Raw genomic sequence first — 27,540 nt, forward strand, 5'->3', positions numbered from 1 at the left:
GTCAGATCTAAAGAGGTGAGTGGGGGATGCAATAATAGAGGTAAGGATGCAGTATCAGACCAAAACTGCGCCTCTGGGACTAGTCAGGGGAGCAACGTCCTTGGGGAACTGGTGGAAAAGCGGGATGCCCTGATACGCAGATATCAGGTGGGAGTTAAAAGGTACCGAATCTTGGTCGAGACCTCTCCAGACGCACAACACTTGCGCCATCACACCGAACCTGTGCCAGCGACTACTGCCGCTGCCCGGTTCAAACCTTACGGTAGGCCGGGAAAGCCCGACTTCGCACTGGCCTCCGCGGTGCCATTTGGGAAACTGAGTTCACCTCTACTGGAGACAGCTGGCGATGCAGGCTACCGAACTACGTTTCCCTAGAAGCAACACGAGCAGTCACAGCCCCACCGTGAAGCTTGCCGGGAAACTGAGTCTTTCGGCTTCTGTAGTGGCTGTCTCTAAGGACCGAATGAACTACGTGTCCCAGGATGCATCGCGCAGAGCCAACGAAGTCCCGCTGCCGATCCCAGTAGTTCTTGGGAAATGGAGTCCAAGCTGCCTCAAAGTTTAACGTCCCGAGTTACCTTGAGACTCCATTCCCCAGCAGGCTCAGCGTGTAGCGTGCGCTATGGAGCCGCAAGTCGCAGAGCTGAAGCAGAAGATTGAGGACACGTTGTGCCCTTTCGGCTTCGAGGTTTACCCCTTCCAGGTTGGTTTATCCCTACTGTGGTGCCAGGGCGAAGTGTATGGTTGGCTTCGGTGCCACCGGCGTGAGGCCCTGGAGTCCTCTGAACTTTCCCGAGCTCTTCTGACCCCGTGTTCGTTTGACGTATCGGGAAAGGGTCTCAATGGGCGCTTGGTTTAAACGGGTAGAGAACTGTTGCAGGTTTGTCCTTTTACCCTCATACAATGCCGGACTGATGAATAGGAGACACCATATGATCCAGTAACCCTATGGCTTTGTCACCTACGTAATTTACAGCAAGAAAGGTACTGTGGGGCCAGAGTCATTTTGGAAGCTTCCCGAAGGAGTTGGGGGGAGGGCAAGACCTGGAATGTTTGCATGGCTAGAATTTTGGTCATCTGATTAGCGAAGGGCATTCATGGTGTTGAACAAGCAAACAGTTGGCTGGGTTGTTCCATCTACCAATAAGGTTACATTCATGATGTTGCCAGTCACCAGTGCTGGGCTGGGTATATGAACTATACACTTGCCTGACACAGAAGTCTGGCATCACCACCTACCCTTGTTCACATAGGTCCATTTCCCTGTATACAGTGTCCCCCGCACTGAACCCTGTGCTTGGAAACAAAGCTAAGTCAACTCAGCTTGAGCCTTTTGCCTGATGCTTAAGAGGCAGCCCACTTCCACCCCTTCCACTGAGTGGCACACAGCAGTGCTGGGAGAGGATTATAGAGGAAGAAGTAGGTTGGATCTAGCCTCAGAGAGGCTTCCCTGGAAAAAATGGAATTGAACTATATATGAAAAGATAGATTGGAAGGTTATATACATCCCACATATCAGGAAGAGCTTGAATAAAGGTGTTGAGGTAGTAGTGGTGGATGGCAGGTATGAGGGAGAGTGGGGATGCCTAGCTGGTGCAATCAGGTAGGCCTGGATAGGGGGAGCTATGGTATTGAACAGTGCCATATACAGCCCTGCCAATCATCCTAAGCTCCTGCTTCTCTCACCTCCCTAGCTCCACATACAATCAGCCACTGAGACCTTTAGCAATCAATCTGTCTCCTATCCCAGATCCATTTCCTTCCATTCAACCCATCTATGTTCCTGGTCCAGGCCACTATTTCTCATTTGAATTTCTGCAGTAACCTCCTTCCTGTCACTTTGCCTCCATTCCATCCTCCACACTGCAGCCAGACTGATCTAAAACTGATCATGTCAGTTTACTCCTTAAATCTTCAATGGCTAGCCCTCATTGTCACCAAATTAGACCCATATTCCTCAAATTGGCAGTATTCAAGACCAGTCACAGTCTTACTCCTACTGATCTCTCCAGCCTTCTCTCCCTCTGCTCCCCTCTACAGATGCTTCACTTCTGTCAAACTAGACAATTTGCTATTCTCCAACTATGCCTTGCACTTTTTACCTTTGTTTATGCTGGGACCTATTTAAAACACATACCAGATTCTCCCTCTACATGTCAGCCTGTAAGTTTCCTTCCTAGCCTTCAAGACTCAGCTTCCAAGCCTTTTCTAATTTCAGAGGGCCTTCACTGGCCCTGTTATTGCACTAATCACAATATAATCACATTTTTTTTGTCCTTAGTTTTTTATGAATTCTTTGCTTCTCTATTGTAACTCCGTCAGATTCAGTTGCATCCCCATAAACACACATCATCCATCAGAATTTCATCGATTGAATAAGATGGAGGCTGGGCAAGATGCATGAAGCCTTGAATGCAAAGCTAAAGTATGGGCCTGGCTAAGGCCTAAGTTGGCCCTCCTGTGTGGCCTGAATTTTCTCTATTCCAGGTGGCATGGTACAATGCACTCCTGCCTCCAGCCTTCCACCTGCCCCTGCCAGGACCTACCCTAGCCTTCCTGGTACTCAGCACACCTGCCATGTTTGACCGGGCCCTCAAGCCCTTCCTGCAGAGCTGCCACCTCCAACCACTGACTGACCCTGTGGACCAGTGTGTGGCCTACCACCTGGGCCGTGTTAGAGAGGTGAGCAAGGCTGGCTGTAGCCTTCCCCAGCTTCAAAACCTGCATCTGCTTCCAGCTCCTCGACTAGACCTGCCTAGGGCTAGGAGCCACTTCCCAGGCAGAAGAGTATCCTAAAGACAGCCTTGACAATGTGATCTCTCCCCATTCTGCCTTCTCACCCCGGGTTTGGCCACCTCCTCTAGCAGCCCCCCAGGTCTGAAACCAGTCTCACTCACCCTTCACTGATGTACAACTATATGATCAGAGTTCCCTTGGCCTCCAAGTGAAATGGGAATAAGCCCAACATTCCCCACGCACCTCTTACCTTTCTTTGCCCTAGACCTGGAAGCTTTATGCTATCTTTGGGGTCTTTTGAGGACAGAATACTCCCCCACTACACACTTTACATATATATACACACATACACATACACTGGGTCTCCCCAAAGCTGGGCCATGTCTTCCTCCACATTGGGCCTCCGGAGGGCAGAGCCAAGTCACCCCTTATAAAGGTTTCTGAACAAGACTGTATTTCCCTTCAAACATGGGCCCTCCTAGACACTATATTGTTTTCTTCACACTGGAGCCCCCAGCCCCACTCCAAGTTTAAGATCATGTTTCCCCTTTAAACATGACTTCTGAGGACAGGGCCGTGTTAACACAACTTAAGGCTCTGTTGGACATGGTCATGATTCCTCTTGTGCTAAAAGCTTCCATCTTGTTCTCTATCACAGAGCCTCCCAGAGATGCAAGTAGAAATCATCGCTGACTACGAGGTACACCCAAACCGGCGCCCCAAGATTTTGGCCCAGACAGCAGCCCATGTGGCAGGGGCAGCTTATTACTACCAACGACAGGATGTGGAGTCTGACCCTTGGGGAACCCAGGTCAGAGGGCAAATATGAATGAATAGGGGCTGAGAAAGAAAAGGAAAGGAAAATCCCTCAAGATTTCAAGTCCCAGGAGTTCTCTGGAGGCCTGGTGTTTAGGATTCCAGGGTTTCACTGCCATGGCCCGGGTTCATTACCTGGTTGGGGAACTGAGAATCTTGCAAACCGCGAGGCACAGCCAAAAGAAAAAAAAGATTTCAGATGTCATTCTGCCACCTCCCCTGGGTAAAGGAATTGATGGGTACAATCCAGGACAAAGGTGCACCATGGTCAGAGGTCTGGTTCCTAGGGACACATCAGAGAAGTAGTCTGTTCTTAGTCTTTGTGATAGAATGGAGGGGGCAGAGCTGTGATTAGAGTGGTGAGACTGGGAAGCTGAAGTTCAGCTCAAGGAACCTTTCCTTGTGGTCAGTGACTTCATGAAAAAAGTTGTCCAGGAGAGGGAATAGAGGAGTCCAGTCAAGGACTGACCGAGGCTCACATGTAGACTCAGAATGAGAAATGAGAATAAGTAAACAAACCTAGCTTGCATTGCTGGTAGCTGGATTTGGTGCCAAGACGACCTCCATGACTGTTTTCTTTTTTACCCACTCCCCAGCACATATCAGGTGTGTGCATACATCCCAGATTCGGGGGCTGGTTTGCCATCCGAGGGGCCGTGCTGCTGCGAGGAATAGAGGTGCCAGACCTGCCACCCACAAAGCCCCTCGACTGTGTACCTGCAAGAGCTGACCGGATCACCCTGCTTGAACGCTTCAACTTCCATTGGCGTGACTGGACTTACCGGGATGCTGTGCCACCTCAGGAGCGCTACTCAGAAGAGCAGAAGGCCTTCTTTTCCACTCCGCCTGCCCAACGCTTGGCCTTATTGGGCTTGGCCCAGACCTCAGAGGAGCCTAGCTCTACATCCCAAGAGCTTCATTTCACCACATTCATCCCCAAGAAACCTCAGAGTCCCAGCAGAGGCTGGCTCAGCCCCAGGGTCTCACCACCTGCGTCCTCTGGCCCTTGATACCCTCCCCTCCCCTCCCCTGTGGGATCCTCATTTATGACAGTTGCACCTGCTGGGACTTATTTGGCTAGACAAGATTTTATTGGGTACAAGATGATCATTTTTGATAAAGAATTATAGTAGAGTTCTTAAATGAAGATAACAAGGCTTAAAGAAGTTTGGTCAAAAGACCAAAGCAGATCCAGACTTGCCACCTGCCTTGGAATATGGGATTATTACCTGTTACCATTTCTCTGCAGTGCTTCAAGATGCTACTTGTTACAGGGCTTAAGAAGCAACTATCCCTTAAATAACGGTACCTGCCTCAGAGGGTTCTTATGGAGACTGAATAAATACGAAATAGTACCTGGCATATAATGAGCTATTAAAGGCCCCAGGAATCCTATACTGCTGCTCATAGTTCTTGCTTGTCTGAATACTGGAGGGCTAGGTAGGCTGGGGTAGCCGTGTCTGGAAGGTGTCTAGAAGGGCACCACATGATATAAAGAAGGATTCTCAGTCCTGAATCTGCCCTAGCCTCAAGAGCCCAGGAGGAATCCACCTTTGCCCCACTGACAACCCTCCCTCAGGACAATGATATGAGGATAAGAACTACCCTTAAATCAAGGATAGAAACCCCAGGGAAGCCAAGAGGTGCTCAGCACTGTGCTTTTGACACAGAAACCTACCCTATGAACACCAGCGCTGTGTTTGTCTCCCCCTTCCCCTTTTAGTTCCAAAGGTACTGAAGCCTCTAACTCTGATCTTTTTACAGAACCAGTACCAGGCATTTATCAGAAGAGGCCAAGCTTCAGGTTTTCATACAGCCCTCCCAGTAGTGTAAAAGTAAATGTCAGTAATCTCATTGGGCTCTTAACCTGCAACCCAGCCTATAGCAAAAGTTGCAGTGCCTTGGCCAGTACTGTAGTAGGAGGCCTTGCTCTTCTCCAGATATGGTGAAATGAAACACCTTGCTTTGAGGTCCATCCTCTGTATGTACTTGCATTTCCCCTCAATATAATTTCCTGATTCTGAGACACTCTCACACCTCATTTTCCCCTAAAGAGGGAAAGCAAAAAGTAAATTCCTCTTACACTCAAAGGCTAATGTCCCCCTAAAATGAAGAATCAACAAGGTCTCAGCTCAAGTTTAATAAAACTACAAAAGACCAAAAGCAATAACCTACTACTATACAATCAGTTTGCCTGCCCCATAATACAGCTCAGGCCATTCCCCCCAGAGGAAGAAAGGCTGGCCTCCCCAGCCCCTGCAGGAAAGGCCTGTCCTGTCCCACACCACATCTGGGCTGAGTGCAAGGTCTTGTGTTTTAAGCATGACAATAGTACAAAAGAGGTTTTGTTCTCATGGCCACCTACTGCAGCCTGGCCCTAAAATGGCCCAGTGCTCACTTCTGCTTAGAGAAATATTCTTTGCTCTTCTGGACATCAGGCTTGATGGTATCACTGCCAGGCTTCCAACCAGCTGGGCACACTGCAAAAGAAAGGATACTAATTAATAACCTGATCAGTGGTGAGCTCCACCCTCCCAAGGACAAGTGGATGCCTCAAAACCAAATGTGAGCCCTAAAGAGTAACATTCAGGCACCAGGAAGCCTACCCTGCAGTCTGAGATCATTCAGCCTTTTAGTTCAAAGCTATAAATATGTAATTTAATCCTCACCAGAGCCCTAATTACTATGATACCTAATTTGTTCACAGAATAACTGAAATTTAAAGAAATTAAGTAACAGCTTCAACTTTATACTTTGTTCTAAAAATAATCTGTCTAAAGCATGTACAGCAAAATATTACGATTTTGTTAACAGTAGGTAGTAGCTAAGTGGGTATTCATTTGTTCTCAGTAATTTTATGTATGCTTCAAAAATGCACCTTTTGAGAAATAAGCTTAAATGCTCTTCAACAGATGGTGCTGGAACAGCTGGATTTCCACATGTAAAACAATGAAATTGGACATCTATTCATACCATACACAAAAAGTTTACTCGCAAATGGATCAACAGCCTATATATGAGCTAAAACCATAAACTCTCTGAAGAAAACACAGGGTGGTCAAACTTCATGACCTTAGATTTGTAAATGTATTCTTAGACATGATACTGAAAACACAAACAACAGTAAAAAACATAAGGTAAATTGGACTTGATTGACATTAAGGACTTTTGTAGATTAAAAGACATTATGAAGTGAGTGAAGACAACCCACAGAATGGGAAAAAATATTTATAAATCATATCTGATAAGGGATTAATAGCCAAAATTGAAATCCAGAACTCCCACAGCTCAACAGACAACCCAATTCAAAAATGGGCAAAGGACTTGAAAGACATATCCCAAAGATATACAAATGGTCCAATAAACATATGAAAATATGCCATCACTAGTCAAAACTACAATGAGATACCACTTCACATCCCCTAGGATGGCTATAGTTAAAAAAAAAGGAAAGTAAATGTTGGGAAGGATGTAAAGAACCCTTGGTATTGCTGGTGGGAATGTAAAATGGTGCATGTGCTGTGGAAAACAGTTTGGCAGTTCCTCAAGAATCTAAACATAGAATTACCATGTGACCCAGCAATTCTACTCCTATATATAGCCCCAAAGTAACTGGAAACAAGGATTCAGACACCAGTTCACCAATATTTTAGCAATATTATTCACAATAGCCAAAAGGTGGAAACAACCTGTTAACGGATAGATAGATATAACTGTGTGTGTGTGTGTGTGTGTGTGTGTGTGTGTGTGTATCGGAATATTATTCAGCCTTTAAAAAAAAATAATGTTCTGATACATACTACAGCCTGGATAAACCTTGAAAACATTATGCTAGGTGAAAGAATCCTAACACAAATGGATAAATACTATATGGCTTCACTCACATGAAACACCTAGTATAGGCAAATTCATAGACATAGAAAGTAGAAGTTACCAAAGGCTGGAGGGAAAGGGGAATGGTAAGTTATTGCTTCATGGTTACTACTGCCTGTTTGGGATGATGAAAAAGAGAAACAGTGGTGATAGATGTACAACACTGGGAATTAATTAATGCCACTGAATTATGCACTTAAAAAGGTAAATTAGGGGCTTCCCTGGTGGCGCAGTGGTTGAGAGTCCGCCTGCCGATGCAGGGGACACGGGTTCGTGCCCCGGTCCAGGAAGATCCCACATGCCACAGAGCGGCTGGGCCCGTGAGGCATGGCCGCTGAGCCTGCGCGTCCGGAGCCTGTGCTCCGCAACGGGAGAGGCCACAACAGTGAGAGGCCCGCGTAACGCAAAAAAAAAAAAGGTAAATTATATATAACCACAATAAAAATTGATTACAGTAGTGACTTGCCCCCATACTCAAGAAAAATATAAGCTAAAAAATGACAAAGCTATGACTGTGTAAACCCTAACACTAAGCTGCTTCTTCCCTCTAGCAGCCCTTCAGAGATCTGAAAGCAGCAAGCAGTTTTCCTTCTCAGTGTTCCTTAACTCTGCCAAACAAGAATGCCTGAAATAAGGGACAGGACCTCCACAGAAGGTCCTGCTTGTTTCACTAAGTAACTGCCTGCTATACCTTGGTAAGCAAAAGGTCCAAGTTTGAATCTTTCGCACACTTTATGCAGAAAAGAACCTTTCAACCTTTCCAACGATCCTAAGTTAGCAATGCTCCTTGGGCAAACCTGAGGAAAGTGAGGCAAGGGAACCAATCGCTGATTTTCTACTCTATTTGCTGTTTAGTCTTCTAGGAGGCACATAGTCAGCAAAGTCCAGTAATGGAGCAGCAAAAATCTCACTTGCTCAGGTGAGAGAGGGGAAGCCCCTTTCAGTCCAAGGATGTCACAGCCTCAGATGTCAGACACTGCAAACAGCAGTCTGGGAACAAGGTATGGATGGAACAAGCACTAAATGGCAAACCCAGCTGCTTTACAAAATCTCCATTTGATTGTTACACAGTCATTCGCTTTAGTGGCACCAAAGGATGAGAACACAGGTCCTAAGCATAAACAAGCTTCCAAGAATAAAAAGCAACATAAAAACAGAGACCAGACCCAGAGCCACTCCGTAGTTTGCCAGCAGGGAAACCAAAGATTCTTCTGTCCAGGAATACAAATGATACAAAGATAGGAGGAATAATGAACCAGAAAGAAGGACCTTGACAATTTAGTCTCCTTGGCACTAAAGCCTCTTGGCACTTAAGACTGTACCAATAATTAATGACAGGACAGAAAGATCCACACTTGGATATTTCACTCATACCCAACAGTGCTGGTTTTTCAGAATCAATATGGAGCCCAGAAGAACTGGCTGAGTCCCACATTTACCAGCTTTCAAGTGCAGCCTGAAGTACCACAACTCTCACCAACACAGAAGGCCCTAAACAATGACTTTTTCAGCATTTGAAATTACCTAAGAAAAGGAGGGCTTTGAATTTGGATCCCAGTTCCACCATTAACTATCAATATATGCTGTGTTTAAATATTGGTTTATTTGTCCTTAAAAATAGGAACATAGGATTTTTTCAGTAAAAAATTTCTCTATGGTATTTGTCAGTTCCACCCTTCTCTCTGCTAAAATGTAATGTAGTTCACTTGAAGACCCCTTCCCCGCAAAAAAGTGTAAAATTCAAGATCAAAAAAAAATTTTAGATAAAAATAGGAACATAGGATATACAAACATATGGTCATTATGTTGTACACCTGAAAATAATATAATGTTATATGCCAATTATATCTCAATTTTAAAAATAGGAATGCGGGGTTATTTGTCAAATAACACATGACAGCACGTCATATAGACTGCCTGGTTGGTATTTACATGCTCTCAACTGGGAACTATCATACTATAAGCCGTAAAAGGCTGCGCACAGAAAGCTGTCCCTGTTCTAAAGGGATGGGAAGCAGCAGAGAACAATAGAGTGTGAAGAAGCAAGCTTCACAGAGTCATGAAAGCTTGTGTTCAAGAGTCTATGCAAGGTCCTAGTCCAGTAAAGGGCCGACTTGGCCACTCCACAGCGCCTTCCGTCTTTGTACTGAACTTCATTCTCCACCAGGGGGCAGTCTCAGCAGCTGTCTGCTCCTTTAATCCAGGGCTTCTGCAAATGGTGCCTTCTGATTCCCATTACCTATTAGCCTTCCACTCTAGTCAAGCTAGCACTTTTGGGTCTCCCAAACACACACCACTAATCTAGACTCTTAACTTCCACCTCCTTTAACTCACAAGATCAGAGCTGAAATGAGCCTTAGAGAGCTAGTCAGAACTACTTATTTTCTAGAGAAAGAAAATGAGATGTAATAAGACAAGAAATTTGTCCAAGTCCACCTGCGCACTTGATATCAGTAGCACTTGATCCCAACCATCTTACCCTCAATCATATTAAGCTGGGGTGGGGGTGGGGTTCAAGATCCCCTCCCCCTACATACCCAGCACCTGCAGCAGATGGAGGAGCTGAGTTCTTAAAACTCAACCCAGTTGGGATAAGGCTATCTCATTCCAAGCAACAACTACACTGGGCAGAGGTGGGGAGCTGTCAAAAGCTACAGCCTTATAAACTCAAAGGCTGGGAGCAAGTAGTTCAGGATATCAAAACACTGCAATGAGAGAATATATAAGGAGAGAAGGGCTAGAGCAGTAAGGAAGACCTGCACTCTAGCAAATGCTAGATAAAAACCGTAAATTTAATCTACTCGGTCATGTTCCGACTCACAAAAACATTGTCTTTCATCCTGAAACTTCTAACGAAGAACCTTGGTATTTCATCTCAAATCCTTCGGCCCTAACCCCTCCTTCCTTAGAAAAATTTTTATATTGAGCATATATATAGTTTGGTATTTGTTGATTATAAGTCTTACAAATACAACCACACTGCACAAACAGAATGGATTTTTAAAAGATAAAAATGTATTAACTGTTTCTACCTACTGTCTTTGGATAAGTTATCTTAGTCCTATTTTTATTTCACTTTCCAAAACTGGTTGAACATTACCCCAATGAAACAAATATGGTCTACAGGGATTAAGCTCTCCCCCCAGTAAACACTTGTCAAGAGCAGCATGGTTCATGTCTAGGTGTGATTCCCAGCCTTTTGTTTCACCCTTAACACACCTATGGGATCCTCCTATACTCTTTTAATAAGTTGAATCTGCAGCAGTGAGCGATACTAAATGATCAGGGCAGAAGCTGGGAATACGCGATTGGAACAAGAAGACTTTATATTCTCCTCCCCAGGCTTTTCCATTGCTCCACCCCCACAACCCACTATAATCCAGAGATGGCAACTTCTCGAAGAGACATAATCACCCTTTTATCTGGTAGACTTTGTTCCTCCCATCTTTCCCACTCCGCTGTCCTGTCACCAGGCAGACTGACTTACCTTCCCCATGTTTGTCAGTAAACTGGAAGGCCTGAACTAGTCTCAGTGTCTCATCCACAGAACGGCCAACAGGAAGGTCATTTATGGTGATCTGTCGAAGGATACCTTTATCATCAATAATAAAAAGGCCCCTGGAAAAAAGTATTAAAGGTTTGAGAGAGACAGTACAGTTTTAGAAATTGCTTTCTTAGAATAGAGAAGAAATGGAAATAGGCTGGTCTCCCACACTTGCACTGGCCTTCCCCTTAGGCCCAACATAAAAGAATGAAATGAAATCATGCCATACACCTTAAACTTACACAGGGATGTCTATCAATTATTTCTCAATACAACAGGAAAAAAAATGAAATGAGAAAAAAGACTCCACAGATCAGGGCTCTACCTTTCAAATAAAAGGTCCTCAGCCAATCAGATAATTCTCCTGATGACTGTCAGCCCCCCAGCAGGTATACCTGAATGAGATGCCTTCATCAGCCTTTAAGACCCCATAGTCCTGAGCAATGGTGTGCTTGGGGTCTGATATCAAGGGAATGTTCATGGGTCCCAGTCCTCCTTGCTTCTTGGGTGTGTTGATCCTACAGCAAAAAACACATACAATCACATTCATTCAAACTCTTGTGTAGCAAAAGCATTAACTATAACTATTCCTTCTCCTGTCCAACATTCCTAATCTTACTCCCCAGAAAACTTCAAACTTTTTCCAGCAGTAAAATAACCGGCTGAGGACAGTTAAGGTCACCAGGGTACACTCAGCTGTAATCCAAGCTGCTTTTCCTCTGCTGCCAGGTAGTAAGAACAAGTCAGAGCATTTGTTCTCCTTCTATGAGCCAGAAATCAATACTTGAGAAAGTCTATTGCCAAAGCCTCCCAGTACCAGTTGCTGCTTAATTTAAAAGTCCATATGCCTGGACTTCCCTGGTGGTACAGTGGTTAAGACTCTGCGCTTCCACTGCAGGGGGCACAGGTTCCATCCCTGGTCAGGGAATTAAGATCCCACATGCCACACAGTGCGGTCAAAAAAAAAAAAAAAAAAAAAAAAAAAAAGTAATAATTAAAAGAAAAACAAAAAATCTCCATGCCAAATGGATCAAGAGGTTTACCATGCCAGGTGACAAAAGTGAGAATCCACAGAAGCACCAATCACTTGGCAGTTGAGTTTCTTAAATTCTTCTGCCTTATCACTGAAAGCAATGATCTCCGTGGGGCACACAAAGGTGAAGTCAAGAGGGTAAAAGAAGAACACAACGTATTTTCCTGGGGGGAAAAAAAAGCCCAAGTTAGCCTTTGAAATAGACTTCCTGGGACTTCCCTGGTGGCGCAGTAGTTAAAATTCCACCTGCCAATGCAGGGGACACGGGTTTGAGCCCTGGTCTGGGAAGATCCCACATGCCGCAGAGCAACTAAGTCCACGTGCCACAACTACTCAAGCCCGCACGCCTAGAGCCCGTGCTCGGCAACAAGAGAAGCCCCCACTCTCTGCAACTAGAGAAAGCCCGCGTGCAGCAACGAAAACCCAATGCAGCCATAAGTAAGTAAATAAATGTATTAAAAAAAAAAAAAGAAACAGACTTCCTTGCCTTATAGAGAATGTAAACCTGAAGACATTCTCCTATGGAAAAAAGCAGCCTTTTCAAGTTGATGGCAGACACATTTGTTAAAATGCCAAGATGCTCAACAGAGAGGATTCCTTGCAGCTACTGTGAGAACCTCTTCCACCAAGAAAAAGTTCTTCGTTTCCATGCTTTATTTTCCTGCCTCCATGTTAGCTGCCAACTACAGATAAACACAGTTCCATCTAATTTTGATCTCTGGATAGTTAAAATTAGCACAAACACCAAGTTCTCCAGTGAAGAAAAAAAGCAAAGATGCAATTATCTACTGGACAATCTAATGCCAATGCTTATATAATCAGTGCCCAGAAAGAGCTGAATTGCTGCATTTTCTGCTGCAAGGCAATAAAACCAATAAGAGAAAATCAGAACCTCTGCAATTCTTCCACAAGGAACCACAGTAATGTGATGGGTAAGATTTGTTTACTTATTCATTTATTTAGGCTGCATCGGGTCTTCCTTGCGGCACTAGGGATCCTCCCTGCAGTGTGCACGAGCTTCACTCTAGTTGTAGTGTGCAGGGTCTGTAGTTGTGGCGCACGGGCTTAAGTTGCCCCACAGCATGCCCGCGGCATGTGGGATCTTAGTTCCCCGACTGGGGATTGAACCCACGTCCCCTGCACTGGAAGGGGGACTCTTAACCACTGGACCACCAGGGAAGTCTGATGGCTAAGGTTTAAGTGATCACCTGAATAACCACAGATATGTTTCAAACAAGCCTGACAGGACAAGCAAAGAAAAAATTTATAAGGCAAAAGTTCCAAAAATTCTCCTGGTAGGTAACAGAATTTCTAGTTGCAATTTTATGAAACTCATTCTGATTACCAATTGAAGTATTCTAGATCTTCAACCTGAGGGCAGCTTCTCACCATACCTAATGGGCTGAGCTATTTGGAGCAATTCCAAATATTCACTTATTTCCAGATAGCAACAATGTTTGAAAGTCAAAAACAAGCAGATCCTTTTGACATTCACTTTGAAAGCCAAAATCACTATAAACACACTCACGGAAACAACCTTCCTCAGGGGCTTTGCCTAACAAGCTACAGCAGGTCAAGCCCTGGAGGGAACACAATAGCTCTTCCTAAACCTCATGCCTTTGCCCTTGGGCCAGAGTCACCTCCCTATGGTGCTACTTACCTTGTTTGCCAGGAGGAGCTTCTCTCCATAGGGCCCCACTTATCTGCTCTCATTCCAACCAAAATGTGTAATTTGTTAAGAAACCTAGTCACAGGTTCTACCCAAAAGCTGACTCTAGGAACCGACTGCTACACCATCAAGAAAGGTATACTTGACACCTGAGTCTCAGGTTTGCATTCTAAGGAATTTCTATTTTCAATTGTCCCAGAAGACCCTGCTGCTCCATGACTGCAAAATAAAAAGAACCTCATTAGAACTTGCTAGGTGTCTACTTGAAACTATTTAACAGAAAGGAGAGTTATTCTAATTGTGACACCAATTTTTCTCTGGGGGCAAAACAGTTAAGGGAATGTGCCTAAGCCCTCTGCCTAATACAGCAATCATGACACACATATTTCTTAAACTGAACTGAACATACAGTCTCACAGCTCCGAAGACTTTAGCTCTGAGACTTTAAATTGTTGAAGGCCTTTTAAAACACGATAATGAGACTATCTCCAATAATATAACTGAGGAGCAATACTGGAAAAATAATAAAGATTTATGTCCAGACATAATGAAGCTTGTGCTTTCTCCAGAAGCAGTTTGGACTTAGGATATCTACCCTGTGTTCACTGATGATAATCACCATTTCAATTCAATAGGAAGACAAAGCCTCTTACCCTAAAGACACAGGAGATATAAAAATCATTTTACAATCAAACATGACAAGAGATACAGAAAATGAACAAGCCATCCCTAGATTGTAACATAATTCCACATTAATGAACCTAACTACTCTTACCTTTGTAGTCAGATAGGCTGATGTCTTTGAATTGACCATCTGGCATTACAGCAGTTGCTTTGAACTGGGGGGCATGGTGCCCAATTTTGGCATTTCCTGAAGACATATTGCGATCAGCTGGAAAAGGTAAGAGGAAGTCAATTAGAAACAAGCCCCCTTTTTTTTTTTTTTTTTTGCAGCACGCAGGGCCTCTCACTGTTGTGGCCTCCCATTGCAGAGCACAGGCTCCGGATGTGCAGGCTCAGCGGCCATGGCTCACGGGCCCAGCCGCTCCGCGGCATGTGGGATCCTCCCGGACCGGGGCACAAACCCGTGTCCCCCACATCAGCAGGCGGACTCTCAACCACTGCGCCACCAGGGAAGCCCCTGAAGTTTATTTTTGTTTTTATATTTTTACCTTTTATTGGAGTACAGTTGATTATGTTTTCATTTTAAAATGGAAATTTTTTTATCAATTGGAGTAAACTCTTACTGTTCCTGAACCATCATTCGTACAATTACATTTTCTTCTGTACTTTCATTACACACATGCAGAGATAGAAAGAGGTGGAAACTCTCAAACCTGGACCCAAATGCACAATGCCATAAACACTGAGCACCTGCCTCCCAGAAGCTGCCATGCTGCCCTTTCCCTGGACTGCACCTCCATCTGCCTTCAGAATGTGGTAAGCACACTTTGACCTTTCTCCAGGTAGATTTTGCCCAAGACAGCACACACCCTAAAGCCAATCCAACTTTTTCAAGACGTAAGACCAAGATTTATGGCATCGGCTCTACTTCAAAATTCTAGGTGTTGCGTTTTAAGGCCCAGAAGTCCTTTCAAAAATGGGTTTCTTACCTCGGGGCCAAGATCCTGGGGCAGTAATAAGTAGAACAAGAGTCAATTTATTGCCAAAGAGTAATGTTACACTGTATTCACCCAGGTCAAGACCAAAATAAGAAGATTTAACCCAGTAAGCCATCAGTTTGAAAGCGCCAAGAAACTAACTTTTCAAGTCCCCAAGTTCTTGCTTCATAATACCACAACAAAAAGAAACGTTGTAAGCATCGATCGCCACAAACTTTTTACCGCTTAACACCTTTAATAGCAAACCAAAAAACCAACCAGCAAGGCACAAAGCAACTTGGCAACCAAACACAGGATGTGACCCTAACATAAATGGCTTTCTGGTCCAAACCTGATTTCCCAGGGGGCCCCCACGACCACTAAAGCACAACCAGTGGTGGGGGATGGGAAGCTGCTGGACTTCTGGTCGGTGTGTTCCCTTCAGGAAATCTTCCCTTGAAATTCTGTGGAGGAAACCACTCCCCCAAAACTCCCTTCAGGTACCCTCTCTGCCCCTCCCATCATCACCCCCACCCTAGCACTTAAAGCACCAGCAGAAGAGTGCGCAGTCTTCACAGAGGGCATTTAGGATCACCACAAACCCATTCTGCAGAGAACTAAAGACGGAAAACGGAATCTTAGTATCTGAAGCTCCACTGCTAGTCACAGCTAAGGACCGAGAACAGCCTTTCCCCCTAATACACGACGGACGGACGAGTATTCTCAGTTTCTAATCAGTTTGCAGATCCACTCTAGAAGCTTCCCCCACACATACACCCGCAGGAGACCCCATCACCACCAAGCCACGCCAAGCCAATCAGCGCCCTCTGCTTTGGTTTCCGGGGAAGAGAATACTCAAGCCGCCTTTAGCCTCGAGTTTCAACCACGTCCCCGCACCCACAAGGGGGTCCAACGTGAGGGCCACCTCGCCCGGCCACCTTCTCCGTCAAAGAACCCCAGTTGAGCTAGGCAGGCCCGGGGGAGGGGGAAGAGGAGTAAAGGGCGACGAGCGGGGCGCATGGAGCGTAGCGGTACGCAGAGGCCGCGCTGCCCATATACTCACCACTCCTCACAAGCCACAAAGAACAGTCAGGAAGCACACACGCAAAGCATGCGCCGGGCGCTGGCCTTTATAGCCTGTAGGGCTCTCGCGAGAGTCAGGGCGGGCCAGGGGTGCGGACGGGGGAGAGGGAAGGAGGGGGATCTGGCCCGAGCACCGCCCCGACCCAACGCGCCCCGCCAGTATGACTCAGCGATTTCACTCGCTGGGGGCGGCCTAGCGGACTAGCAACCCCCCACCCCGCGCCGCCGAGGTTTGAAGCGTTCTTTTGATCACTTCCAAACCCGAACGCCTCCGCCTTGCCTTTAAAGCCTGAACCAGAGTAAGGGTTCTAGCTGCTGCCCACGGAAGACCACGTCTAACCAACCCCTGAGAACTATCTCTTCAAATATTTCTCAAATACTACCCCCCTACACCGATTCCCGCAGCCTCTGCTGTAGTGCTGATCCTCAGTAACCCTCATTGCTTAGAGAGCCTCCCTTTTATTGTTCTGTCTGATTAACAGGGTTGCTGCTTTCTATCTGCTATCCATGAGTTCCCATCCCATCCATTCCACGGTGGCTGGAGGAAATCTTTCTGAAATCTGATCTTGTCACTCACTCACTCACCCCTCTGATTTGTGGCTCATAAAAACTGGGGCTCTGTATTCCTGAGTTAAAACTCTTCATGGTTATTTTATGTGTGGCTTTCATAAAAGAGTCTTAATCCATTAACCTTACTTTTCTCGTCTGTAAAATGGGAATACTATTCTTTGTTGAAATCATCTCTGTAGTTTATTTAGCACAGTACCTAGTTCTTATTATACACTAGAAGTGTTAGCCATTGTTACTACTGTAACTCTTCCTTGCTCCTGTATTATAACACCCAGAGCAGAGTGTAGCTGTTTTAAGCCTTCAGCCTTTTGTTCAAGCATGAGGAACCCTTTCTCTATTTGACCTACAGAAAACGGTGTTTGAAGACCCAGCTGAAGCACTACTTCCTCTGAAATTCTTTCACTCATCCTCAGAATTGACCATTCCCTCCTTTCTGCCCAAACAGTAGCCTGTATAGCAAAAAGAAAATTTTAAAGCTATTTTACTTGTTTATATGTCTATCTCTCCGTGTTAGACTGACTTTCTGAAGGGTAGGGTTTGGGTCACAACCATCATTGTGTCCCCACGTCACAATGTAGCACCTGATATAAAATAGGAGTGTTTAATAAATAGTATTGTGTCCCCCTTTCTGCCCCCAACCCCCACTATCCTCCTAACTCCCTAACTACATTATAGCAGGATAAGAGATAGGGAAGTGCTGTGTCATGCTACCTGAGCATCTCAACATTTTTTGGCATTTATCATCCTACCATGCAACAGTAGTAATTTTTTTTTCGTTCTCTGCCTAAGACTGAACAATTATTTGGCCATTACTCATCTTCTTCTTGAGGACTCAGGGGAGACAGACATTCAGAGCTTAATAGTGGATGGTTATTGCTGTGAGCAGGTTAAACCAACCACGCACAGTCCTACAGCAGCCAGAAGAAAATTACCATTTATTGTATCTACCATGTGCCAGGCCCTGGGCTGGGCACTTGAACTTATTTGTCTCATTTAAGAACCAAAAGAGTTATCCTGGCCCAGGGAAATATTAACATCCAATCCTCGTGGGAATATAAAAAAACAAAATAGCAGAACAATTATGATGAGAAGAAATCTGTTGAACACTTGTCTGATTAAGTGATCATAGAATCTGTTTCCTCAGGGAACAGTAAAGATTTTGGAAATGGGGGCAGGGGAACTTTATCCTTCTACAGGACCTTTATCCTCCCTTGTTCACCAGTAGTCTGGGAAGGATTTTATCTGTTTTATTTATATGTGTAGTACCAGAACCTGGCACACTAACTGGCCTAGGAGACGTGCTTCATTAATTTTGGAGTGTATTGCAGATTTTTGAGATGTGGAGTTAAGCTACTTGAACCACATTTTAGGAAGATGATTCTAGCAGCTGTGTGATCGATGTAATGACTAGGAGACAATAGGCAAAGAGACCAACTGGGAGGCTACTGCAATGGTCCAGATTAGAGAAGTCTCAGAACTGTAAAATGACATTGGCAGCAGAAAGGGAAGAAGGAGAGAAAGAATATTTCCACAGGCTTTTGGATTGATTGCATTTAGGGTGAGATGAAAGAGGAAGTTCAATCTGATTTCTTGGTTTCATATCTTGGTGCCATGTGAGTAATGTCACTAACCAGTGATGTAGGAAACACTGGAGGAGGAGAAGTTTTGAGGTTAAAAATAGTGATGAGGGCTTCCCTGGTGGCGCAGTGGTTAAGAATCCACCTGCCAATGCAGGGGAGACGGTTTCGAGCCCTGGTCCGGGAAGATCCCACATGCCACGGAGTAACTAAGTCCGTGAGCCACAACTACTGAGCCTGTGGTCTAGAGCCCACTCGCCTAGAGCCTGGGCTCTGCAACAAGAGAAGCCACCGCAATGAGAAGCCCGCCCAACACAACGAAGAGTAGCCCCTGCTCACTGCAACTATAGAAAGCCCCACACGCTGCAATGAAGACCCAACGCAGCCAAAAATAAATAAATAAATAATTTTTTTTAAAAAATGATGAACATTTATCAAGTACTACCTATTTTATAGATGAGATGCCTGATGCCCAAAGAATTTAATTATCTAAAGTAACAACTAATAGTGGTACCAAGCAGGGCCCTATGGGGCTTCTGGACACAAAGCCTCTCTGTGTACCCCATTCCTTTGATTACAGGAAATAGCCTTCATTCAGCCTCCAAGACTTTCCCTGGTTCCAATGGGCAGATTCAAGCAGTTTTTAATTAGGGAAGGGAGGGGACTGGAGACCAGGGAGAAACAAACCATCAAGAGAAACAATAATGTAGCCTTGGGGCAATGTCCTGGTTCCCCCTCAAAGGATACACATAACAATGTCTTTGAGTTTTGCAGATACTGAAACCCCCTCCAGGTGGGAGAAGTTTAACAATGGTATGCTGCCCACAGGCCCATAGACCACAGACCAGGTGGAACTTGAAGGTTGATGATGCTGACTCCTACTTACCTCACCACCAACCAATCAGAAGAATGTCCACAAGCTGATCATGCCCTCAGAGCCATTACTATAAAACTTCTCACTACCCTCTCCAAGTTGGGACACAGGTTTTGAGGGCATTAGCCCACTGTGGCCTTCTTTGCCTGGCAAAGCAATAAAGCTCTTCTTTTCTACTTCAACCAAAATTCTGTCTCCAAGCTTTAATTCAGTGTCGGGGTACAGAGGCCGGATTTGGCTTCAATAGGTTTTGGAGCCAGATGCCATCCCAGGCAGCAGAGCCATCATGTTTCACACTATGCAGGTGTCACATTTACATAGACTGGGACTTCCCTGGTGGTCCATTGGGTAAGACTCTGAGTTCCCAGTGCAGGAGTTTCAATCCAGTTTCAATCCCTGGTCAGGGAACTAGATCCTGCATGCACTATGCAACTAAGAAGTCCACATGCCACAACTAAAGATCCCGCATGCCACAGCGAAGATCCCACATGCCGTAACTAAGACCTGGCGCAGCCAAAATAAATAAATAAAATAAATAATAAGTATTTAAAAATTTTTTTACATAGACTGTAATGGAGTTGTGCCTTATCCTGGTTTGGCTAGGCTAACTCTAGAGTCTAACTTATTACTGACTCCTCTCTTAAAGGAGAAGATAATCAGTTTGGTTTGAGGAAAACATCATTGAGATGCTCACAAGACATCCAGGTAGATGTATCCAGAGGTCACTGTTGGAGGTGTAGATTTGAAAATCAGCAGCACAGAGGTTTAGTTATATATTTATTGTTCTTCTATTTACAGGAGGCCTATTCTCTGCTAGGTACCAGACATGCAAAGATGAATAAAACACCATCTATTGAGGTGTTTTGAAGGATCACTAAAAAGTTAGTTAAGGAGAAGAAAAGTGTGGAAAGACCTCCAGGCAGAGAAAACAGCAAAAGAAGTGGAAAACAATATAATATGTTTGGGGAAGTACAAAAAGTTGAATATTAGTAGAATGTAAATGCCAAAGACTAGAATGCAGAGACACAGAACACAGATTGGTTATGATGTACCCCATAAGCTTGACTGAGGAGTTTGAATTTTATCCCAGGGGGCAAAATTGAATATGGAAGTATAGAAAGAAAGTAAGAGTTTTGAATAGGAAAATGACATCAGGTTGTATTATTTATCATTCTGGCAGCTGCAGTGAAAATAGATTTAGGGGAGCAAGAAGATATAGGATAAGGAGACCAAGAAGGAAGCTATTGCCATGATTGGGGGAAAGAGGTCAAGAGCCTGAGTGAAGGCAGTAGTGCCAAGTGTGGAGAGATGGGATCAGATGGCAGAGTTTGTAAGATCTGGGCATCAGTTATGAGAATTGAAAGAGAGGAAGAAGTCGAGGATGAGTCCCAGGGGAATTGGATGAAGATGGTGCAACTCACAGAAATGTAATGAAACAGATTTTGGAGGAGATAATAAGTCCAGTTTGGGACATGCTGAATTTGAGATTCCAGCAGGAGATAGGAAGAAAGTTGGAAATGTGGAAACTTGAGTGTAAGCTTGTGGGAAGGCAGGGACCCTGCCTACCCTGCCTATCAAGTTATTACCCTAATACTTATCAGCACGGTTCCTGGTACATGATAGGTACAGTAGATATTTGTTTTTTGGTTTTTCTTTTAGTTGTGGCATGCAGGATCTTTTAGTTGTGGCATGCAGGCTTCTTAGTTGAAGCATGCAGGCTTCTTAGTTGTGGCATGCATGTGGGATCTAGTTCCCCTACCAGGGTTCAAACCTGGACCCCCTGCTGGAGTGAAGAGTCTCACCAGCTGGACTGCCAGGGAAGTCCCTAGGGTTTGTTTTGTTTTGTTTTGTTTTTTAATTTATTTTTGGCTGCATTGGGTCTTCGTTGCTGCGCACAGGCTTTCTCTAGTTGTGGCGAGCGGGGGCTACTCTCCATTGCGGTGCACGGGCTTCTCATTGCGGTGGCTTCTCTTTTTGCGGAGCATGGGCTCTAGGCGTGCGGGCTTTAGTAGTTGTGGCACGTGGGCTCAGTGGTTGTGGCTTGTTGTGCTCTAGAGTGCAGGCTCAGTAGTTGTGGTGCACGGGCTTTGTTGCTCCACGGCATGTGGGATCTTCCCCGACCAGGGCTCGAACCCATGTCTCCTGCATCAGCAGGCGGATTCTTAACCACTGTGCCACCAGGGAAGTCCAGTCCCTAGGTATTTGTCAAATAAATTAATGAATTATATTTTTTGACATCAGTTGTAATATCAAGGATACTTGAAACTGTAGGAATAAATGAAATCCCTGAGAAAGTGGAAAGAGGTGAGCCAAGACCAGAACCTCAAAGATTTTCTATGAGGGTAAGAGGAAGGACAAAAACAATTAAAGGCAACTCAAAAAAAACGCAAAAAACAAAACTAACAAAAACAAATAAACAAAAACAAAGCAGCATTTTGTGGGCAAAGGGTCACTCATGAAGATGGACTGTTTCTACCCAGAATAATTTCTTTTGATCTCCACCATCAGCATTGAAGTTTATTGCACTTGGGAAAGGGTAACAAAAAAGCAAACAAAAAAGGAATGAGATAAGAAGTGAGTCAACTTGTAGGTATATATGCTGCCACCTGTGAGATTTACTACCGAGTTTTCTCTAAAATCCTTTGAATTAAAAAAAAAAAATCCATTACTAAGTTGCTGGTTGCTGAGGGTTCTAAGTGGGTACTTAATATTTTGATAGGTTACCCCGGGATGCAACATTGAATGTAATTTAAAATACTGTTTCAAAAGAGGAAATAAAATACTGCTTCCTGAAAATGTTTTTCTTGTTAATCACTACTACACTTGTTGCTGATGAATTATTGCCAGTTGTAATATGCAAGATGAGTTTCATTCAAGCAGTACCCTTCATGAATATGGTCCTAGTACTGTTATAGTTCATCACCCCCTGGGTTCTGCATACTTATTCTTGCCAACACCTTGTGTTGGTGACTCAGTTCTCCCACAACCTTTCTCTATTCAATCTAGCCATGAAACCTTGGTTCACATAGTGTTTTTTGACATCATCTGGCCCTTACTTAGCTTTAAGCAGTAGTTATATCACTCCACTGATTTGCTGTGGTAGACACAGTTAACTGACACACCTTCTTCATAACTAACTAGATGCAACAGGTAAGGCAATTCAACGTGAGTATAAAGCAGATGTCCTAGAGCAATGATCATCTTAACATTAGAACTTGCTAACCTAATAGCAGCCTGTCATAAAATTATAAACCATTGAAGTTAAACCTATAAACCATTAAAGTTAAACCTATAAACTATTAAAGCTAAATGCTTTAATGTAATTGTAACAATAAATGCAATCATGGAAATAAAAATCCCAGGGCAGCATTCAGTTATGAGCGCATTCAGATGATTCAAAATAGGATTATGTTAATTTTTAAAATTATCGCTGAAAGGAAAACATTACATTTAACAGCTCAAAGAACACTTGAATCCTTTAATTTACAAAGAATTCAATTTATAAAATTATATTTGGGGCACACAAAGGCCTACAGATACCAACCGAAACACTGTTATCAAGAATGATGTTTGGGGCTTCCCTGGTGGCGCAGTGGTTGAGAATCTGCCTGCCAATGCAGGGGACACGGGTTCGAGCCCTGGTCTGGGAAGATCCCACATGCCGTGGAGCAACTGGGCCCATGAGCCACAATTACTGAGCCTGCGCGTCAGGAGCCTGTGCTCCGCAACAAGAGAGGCCGCGATAGTGAGAGGCCCGCGCACCGCGATGAAGAGTGGCCCCCACTTGCCACAACTAGAGAAAGCCCTCGCATGGAAACGAAGACCCAACACAGCCATAAATAAATAAATAAAGCAAACTGTCAACAAGTAAAAATAAATAAACACTATTAAAAAAAAAAAAAGAAAATCTATAAAAAAAAAAAAAAGAATGATGTTTGTTAGAATTGAATGCAGCTGTAACTAACAGATTAAACTCAAATAACAAGCTCAACCAAATAGGGGATTAATTTTTCCCATTTAACAAGTAGGCAGTCTAGGGCTGCGATCACGAACCCTGAGTTTTTTTTGTTTTTTTTTTTTCTCTTTATTTTTTTTGTGTGGTACGCGGACCTCTCACTGTTGTGGCCTCTCCCGTTGCGGAGCCTGTGCTCCGGACGCGCAGGCTCAGCGGCCATGGCTCACGGGCCCAGCCGCTTTGCGGGCATGTGGGATCTTCCTGGACCGGGTCACGAACCCGCATCCCCCGCATCGGCAGGCGGACTCTCAACCACTGCGCCACCAGGGAAGCCCAGGAACCCAGAGTTTTAACTTTCTCGTCCCAAATCCCTAGCATGCAGCTTTTATTCTTACAACTACCTATAGTCACAAAATGTCTGCTCTACTTCCAACTTCATACCTATATTCCAGGCAGGGAGAAGGAAAAAGGCAGCCAGAAGTATGTGGGAACTATAATGGGGAGGCAAAGCATTCCCAGAAACCCTCAGTTTACATAGCATTTGCCTAAGTATGTCACATGGCTGCTCCTAGCTGTAAGGGAGGCTGGAAACTGTGTCTATTAATTGGGCATACTACCAGTCCTAACAAAATTGAGAATCGGAAGGAAGGTAGGAAGGAAGGAAGGAAGGATGGATGGAAGGAAGGGGAAGGAAGGAAGGAAGAAAGGAAGGGTATTAGATAGGTAACTGACCTTGATGAATCTGAAAGGAAAAACTTAGGATTCTGACTGTGGCTGTGTAAGGATGTTGAAATGCTAGAAAAAGAGACTAAGTTATGTTGTTTTCCTACTCTGGCTAGAGGTGGCAATTCGTTTTATTAAACTGCCCAATCCTACATTTTCAATCAGATTCCAAACCTTAAATTCAACTATGATTTGGTATTTGTTATTCTTCCATCACTGTCCTGATTTTTTTTTTTTTTTTTTTTAAGCTGCGTTTGGTCTTCGTTGCTATGCACGGGCTTTCTCTAGTTGCGGCGAGCGGGGACTGCTCTTCCTTGCAGTGCACGAGCTTCTCATTGCAGTGGCTTCTCTTGTTGCAGAGCACTGGCTCTAGGCATGCGGGTTTCAGCAGTTGTGGCTCGCAGGCTCTAGAGCGCAGGCTCAGTAGCTGTGGCGCATAGGCTTAGTTGCTCCACGGCATGTGGGATCTTCCCAGACGAGGGCACGAACCTGTGTCCCCTGCATTGGCAGGCGGATTCTTAACCACTGCACCATCAGGGAAACCCCATTGTCCTGTTTTTTTTTTTTTTTTTTGCGGTATGCGGGCCTCTCACTGTTGTGGCCTCTCCCGTTGCGGAGCACAGGCTCCGGATCGCAGGCTCAGCGGCCATGGCTCACGGGCCCAGCCGCTCCGCGGCACGTCGGATCTTCCCGGATCGGGGCACGAACCTGTGTCCCCTGCGTCGGCAGGCGGACTCTCAACCACTGCGCCACCAGGGAAGCCCCTGTCCTGTTTTATACTAAGCTGCTGTTCATAATTAAATAAGGCATGTGCTTAGAATATCAAACTCTTGATTTTTGGCTCAAGTTTTCACCCCTCCACACCTAACTAAAGTGTTGATTTTCCTTCTCTTCTTCCATCTTCCTTCCCCTCCAATTTTAGGAGAACTGGAATGAATGCACAGATACATCCAGACCAGAATAGTAAAGGGGAAGGAAGTGCCCAAGCTGGATCAACAATGGTATAGCTGTAAGCTAGACTAGCGGTGGACTTGCACCTTATGTTTACAGAATTAAACTTGGTTTTTACCTCTAGCCACCTCATGCCTTAGGTACTAATGCTCAAACCCTCATCCTCCCCACAACCAAATCTTTCTAAACATAAGCATTTATCAGTTATTTCTCAGCCTCAGTGCCATCAACATTTTGAGTCTGATAATTAGTTGTTGGAGGGAGGGGCTGTCTTGTGCATAATTGGATGTTTAGCAATATCCTACCCTCCAGATGCAGTGGCACCCCCTCCAACACATTGCCAAATGTCCCCTGGGGGACGAAATTGCCTCAGGTTGAGAACCTCTCGGTTAGAGAAAGTCAGATAAATGACTTGAGGTCTCTCCCAGCCTATCTAACCTTCTGGCCCATTTGTCCTGGCCGGTAGGGTATTCTCTGCCTGGAAGCAGGGAAAACAGTCTTTTACTTCTTTCATGCATTCATATTTTACTTCTAGACATCTTGGCCACATCTTCCAGAAAAGAGTGCCTCACTCATTAGAAGCACTGCAATTAGGAGAGCGATGATGTTGGGACCAGAAAGACTCACACCCATTGTAATGACTCTTTGGCTTGTTCTTCTGAAGCCTGCTTTGCCACTGACAGATGGGAGAGAAAGGGAGGCAAAGGATAAAAGTCTGAGAAAGCACACAAATGGAAAAGGAGAGCTTTACCTCTGGGCAAGTCTTCACTGATACATTCCTAGCCTTAACCACAAGCTGGGATCTCGCCTTTCCTGGAGCCATTAGTCACATTCCCTTGACCCTCTACAGGCCATAATTCTGCAGCTAGAGGCATCTCCACATTCTTTCCTACCACCTTCCCCAGAGGAACAGCAGATCTGACAAGTGCACTGGAATCTGAGAACTCTAATCTAAGACCAGAGCTGGATAGGAGGCAGGGCCATCCCAAATGGTTGAACAGTTTGGGCCACCGACCTAATTGTCTAGCTAAACTGCTCATCATGTATGGCTTACCAAGCCAGGATAAAAGTTGGCCCTTTCTAATTCTGTAGTAACACATTAAAAAACTCTTCAAAACTCTTCTCTCCTGTCTTCTCAGTTCTTCAATTTAAGTAGCCCCACTTCCCTAACTGCTCCTTATGTGATATGATTTCCAACCCCCTTGCTGATATCTTCCCACAGTATTTAGCTTAGCAAGCGTTCAGCGTAACGTTCCATATCTTGACACCCAGGCTCTCCACCTTGTCTCTCCTCCCTCACATACACTGCAAGGTGCTGGAACCATAAAGGACTGTGTGCAATCTTTAAGTATATCATGATGTTACAGATCTCCCACATCCTGTTTGCTGACTCTTCTTTGCCTGACTCCTGCTTGTCTCTCAAAATTAGGCTAAAGTGTCACCATTCTGGGATACCTTTCCTAACAACCTCTCCATTCTCAAACTGATTTTCAGCATTCCTCCCAATTCACCAAGTATGGTGAATTTTCAGCATTCACCATACTTGGTGCTTATTTCTATCACAGCTAGCACTTATCACATCGTTCTGTAATTCTTAATTTTTTTTCCCTTCCCCCAATGGACCATGATCTTAGTGAGTCAAGGTTATGGTGGTAGTAAGTACTTCATAGCATTGAAGAGATAACAGATTAAGAAGCACTGCATTGGACTGCCATTCCTTGAGGGCAGGGCCACATCTTCACCTCTGCATCTCCTGCATCCAGCACATGGTCTGTAAGCAGCTGGTGCTCAGTGAATGTGGAGTATGCATGAATGCCTCAGGCAGAGGGGAATTGCTCTCAGGTGGCTAGCCACACATTTGGTGATCTTATCTTTGAGTGTCATGAGGACACTCATGACAAGTTCCTTATTCATGTCAGGAGCAGAGAAACTGCTGAATGGGTACTTGCTGAATTAGTCAATGTCTCAATTTTCCCATTTTATTTATTTATTTATTTATTTATTTATGGCTGTGTTGGGTCTTCGTTTCTGTGTGAGGGCTTTCTCCAGTTGTGGCGAGCGGGGGCCACTCTTCATCGCGGTGCGCGGGCCTCTCACTATTGCGGCCTCTCTTGTTGCGGAGCACAGGCTCCAGACGCGCAGGCTCAGTAGCTGTGGCTCACGGGCCCAGTTGCTCTGCGGCATGTGGGATCTTCCCAGACCAGGCTCGAATCCGTGTCCCCTGCATTGGCAGGCAGATTCTCAACCACTGCGCCGCCAGGGAAGCCCCGTCAATTTTCCCATTTTTAAGAACTGAGGTTCCTGCTCCCCTCCACCATAGGCTAGCAAGATCAAATATAAAATAAAAAACAGCCTTCCTAAGTATTTAGTATTACTTTTTGAGTTCCCTGGAGGCAGAGAGGATTATGAATCAGCTCCATTAAAACTGAGCCAACCATAGCCACTCAGGTCTGGAGGATGGCCTGGAAAACTGACAGGATAGAGCTTTACTTTTATTTATTTATTTATTTATTTTAATTGAGGGACTTCTCTGGT

At 44.8% G+C, this 27,540-nt stretch overlaps 2 protein-coding genes across 2 annotated transcripts; one reads left to right on the plus strand and one right to left on the minus strand.

Annotated features, from left to right (window-relative positions):
- The first annotated feature begins 493 nt into the window (after positions 1-493).
- On the plus strand, positions 494-4,916 carry MMACHC (metabolism of cobalamin associated C). Its single transcript, XM_065886362.1, has 4 exons — positions 494-703; positions 2,488-2,682; positions 3,395-3,547; positions 4,149-4,916. Exons 1-4 carry the CDS (start codon positions 623-625, stop codon positions 4,560-4,562), a joined length of 843 nt encoding a protein of 280 aa, XP_065742434.1. The 5' UTR covers positions 494-622; the 3' UTR covers positions 4,563-4,916.
- Positions 4,917-5,677: 761 nt separating this feature from the next.
- Positions 5,678-16,400, minus strand: PRDX1 (peroxiredoxin 1). Its single transcript, XM_065898195.1, has 6 exons — positions 16,336-16,400; positions 14,447-14,563; positions 12,013-12,166; positions 11,365-11,487; positions 10,913-11,043; positions 5,678-6,032 (listed from the first exon to the last, which is right to left on the minus strand). The coding sequence occupies exons 2-6, from the start codon at positions 14,550-14,552 to the stop codon at positions 5,947-5,949; spliced, it is 600 nt and encodes a 199-aa protein (XP_065754267.1). The 5' UTR covers positions 14,553-14,563; positions 16,336-16,400; the 3' UTR covers positions 5,678-5,946.
- Between the last annotated feature and the right edge of the window lie 11,140 nt (positions 16,401-27,540).

The sequence above is a fragment of the Phocoena phocoena genome, chromosome 1 (assembly GCF_963924675.1).
Source record: "Phocoena phocoena chromosome 1, mPhoPho1.1, whole genome shotgun sequence".
NCBI classification, from domain to species: domain Eukaryota; kingdom Metazoa; phylum Chordata; class Mammalia; order Artiodactyla; family Phocoenidae; genus Phocoena; species Phocoena phocoena.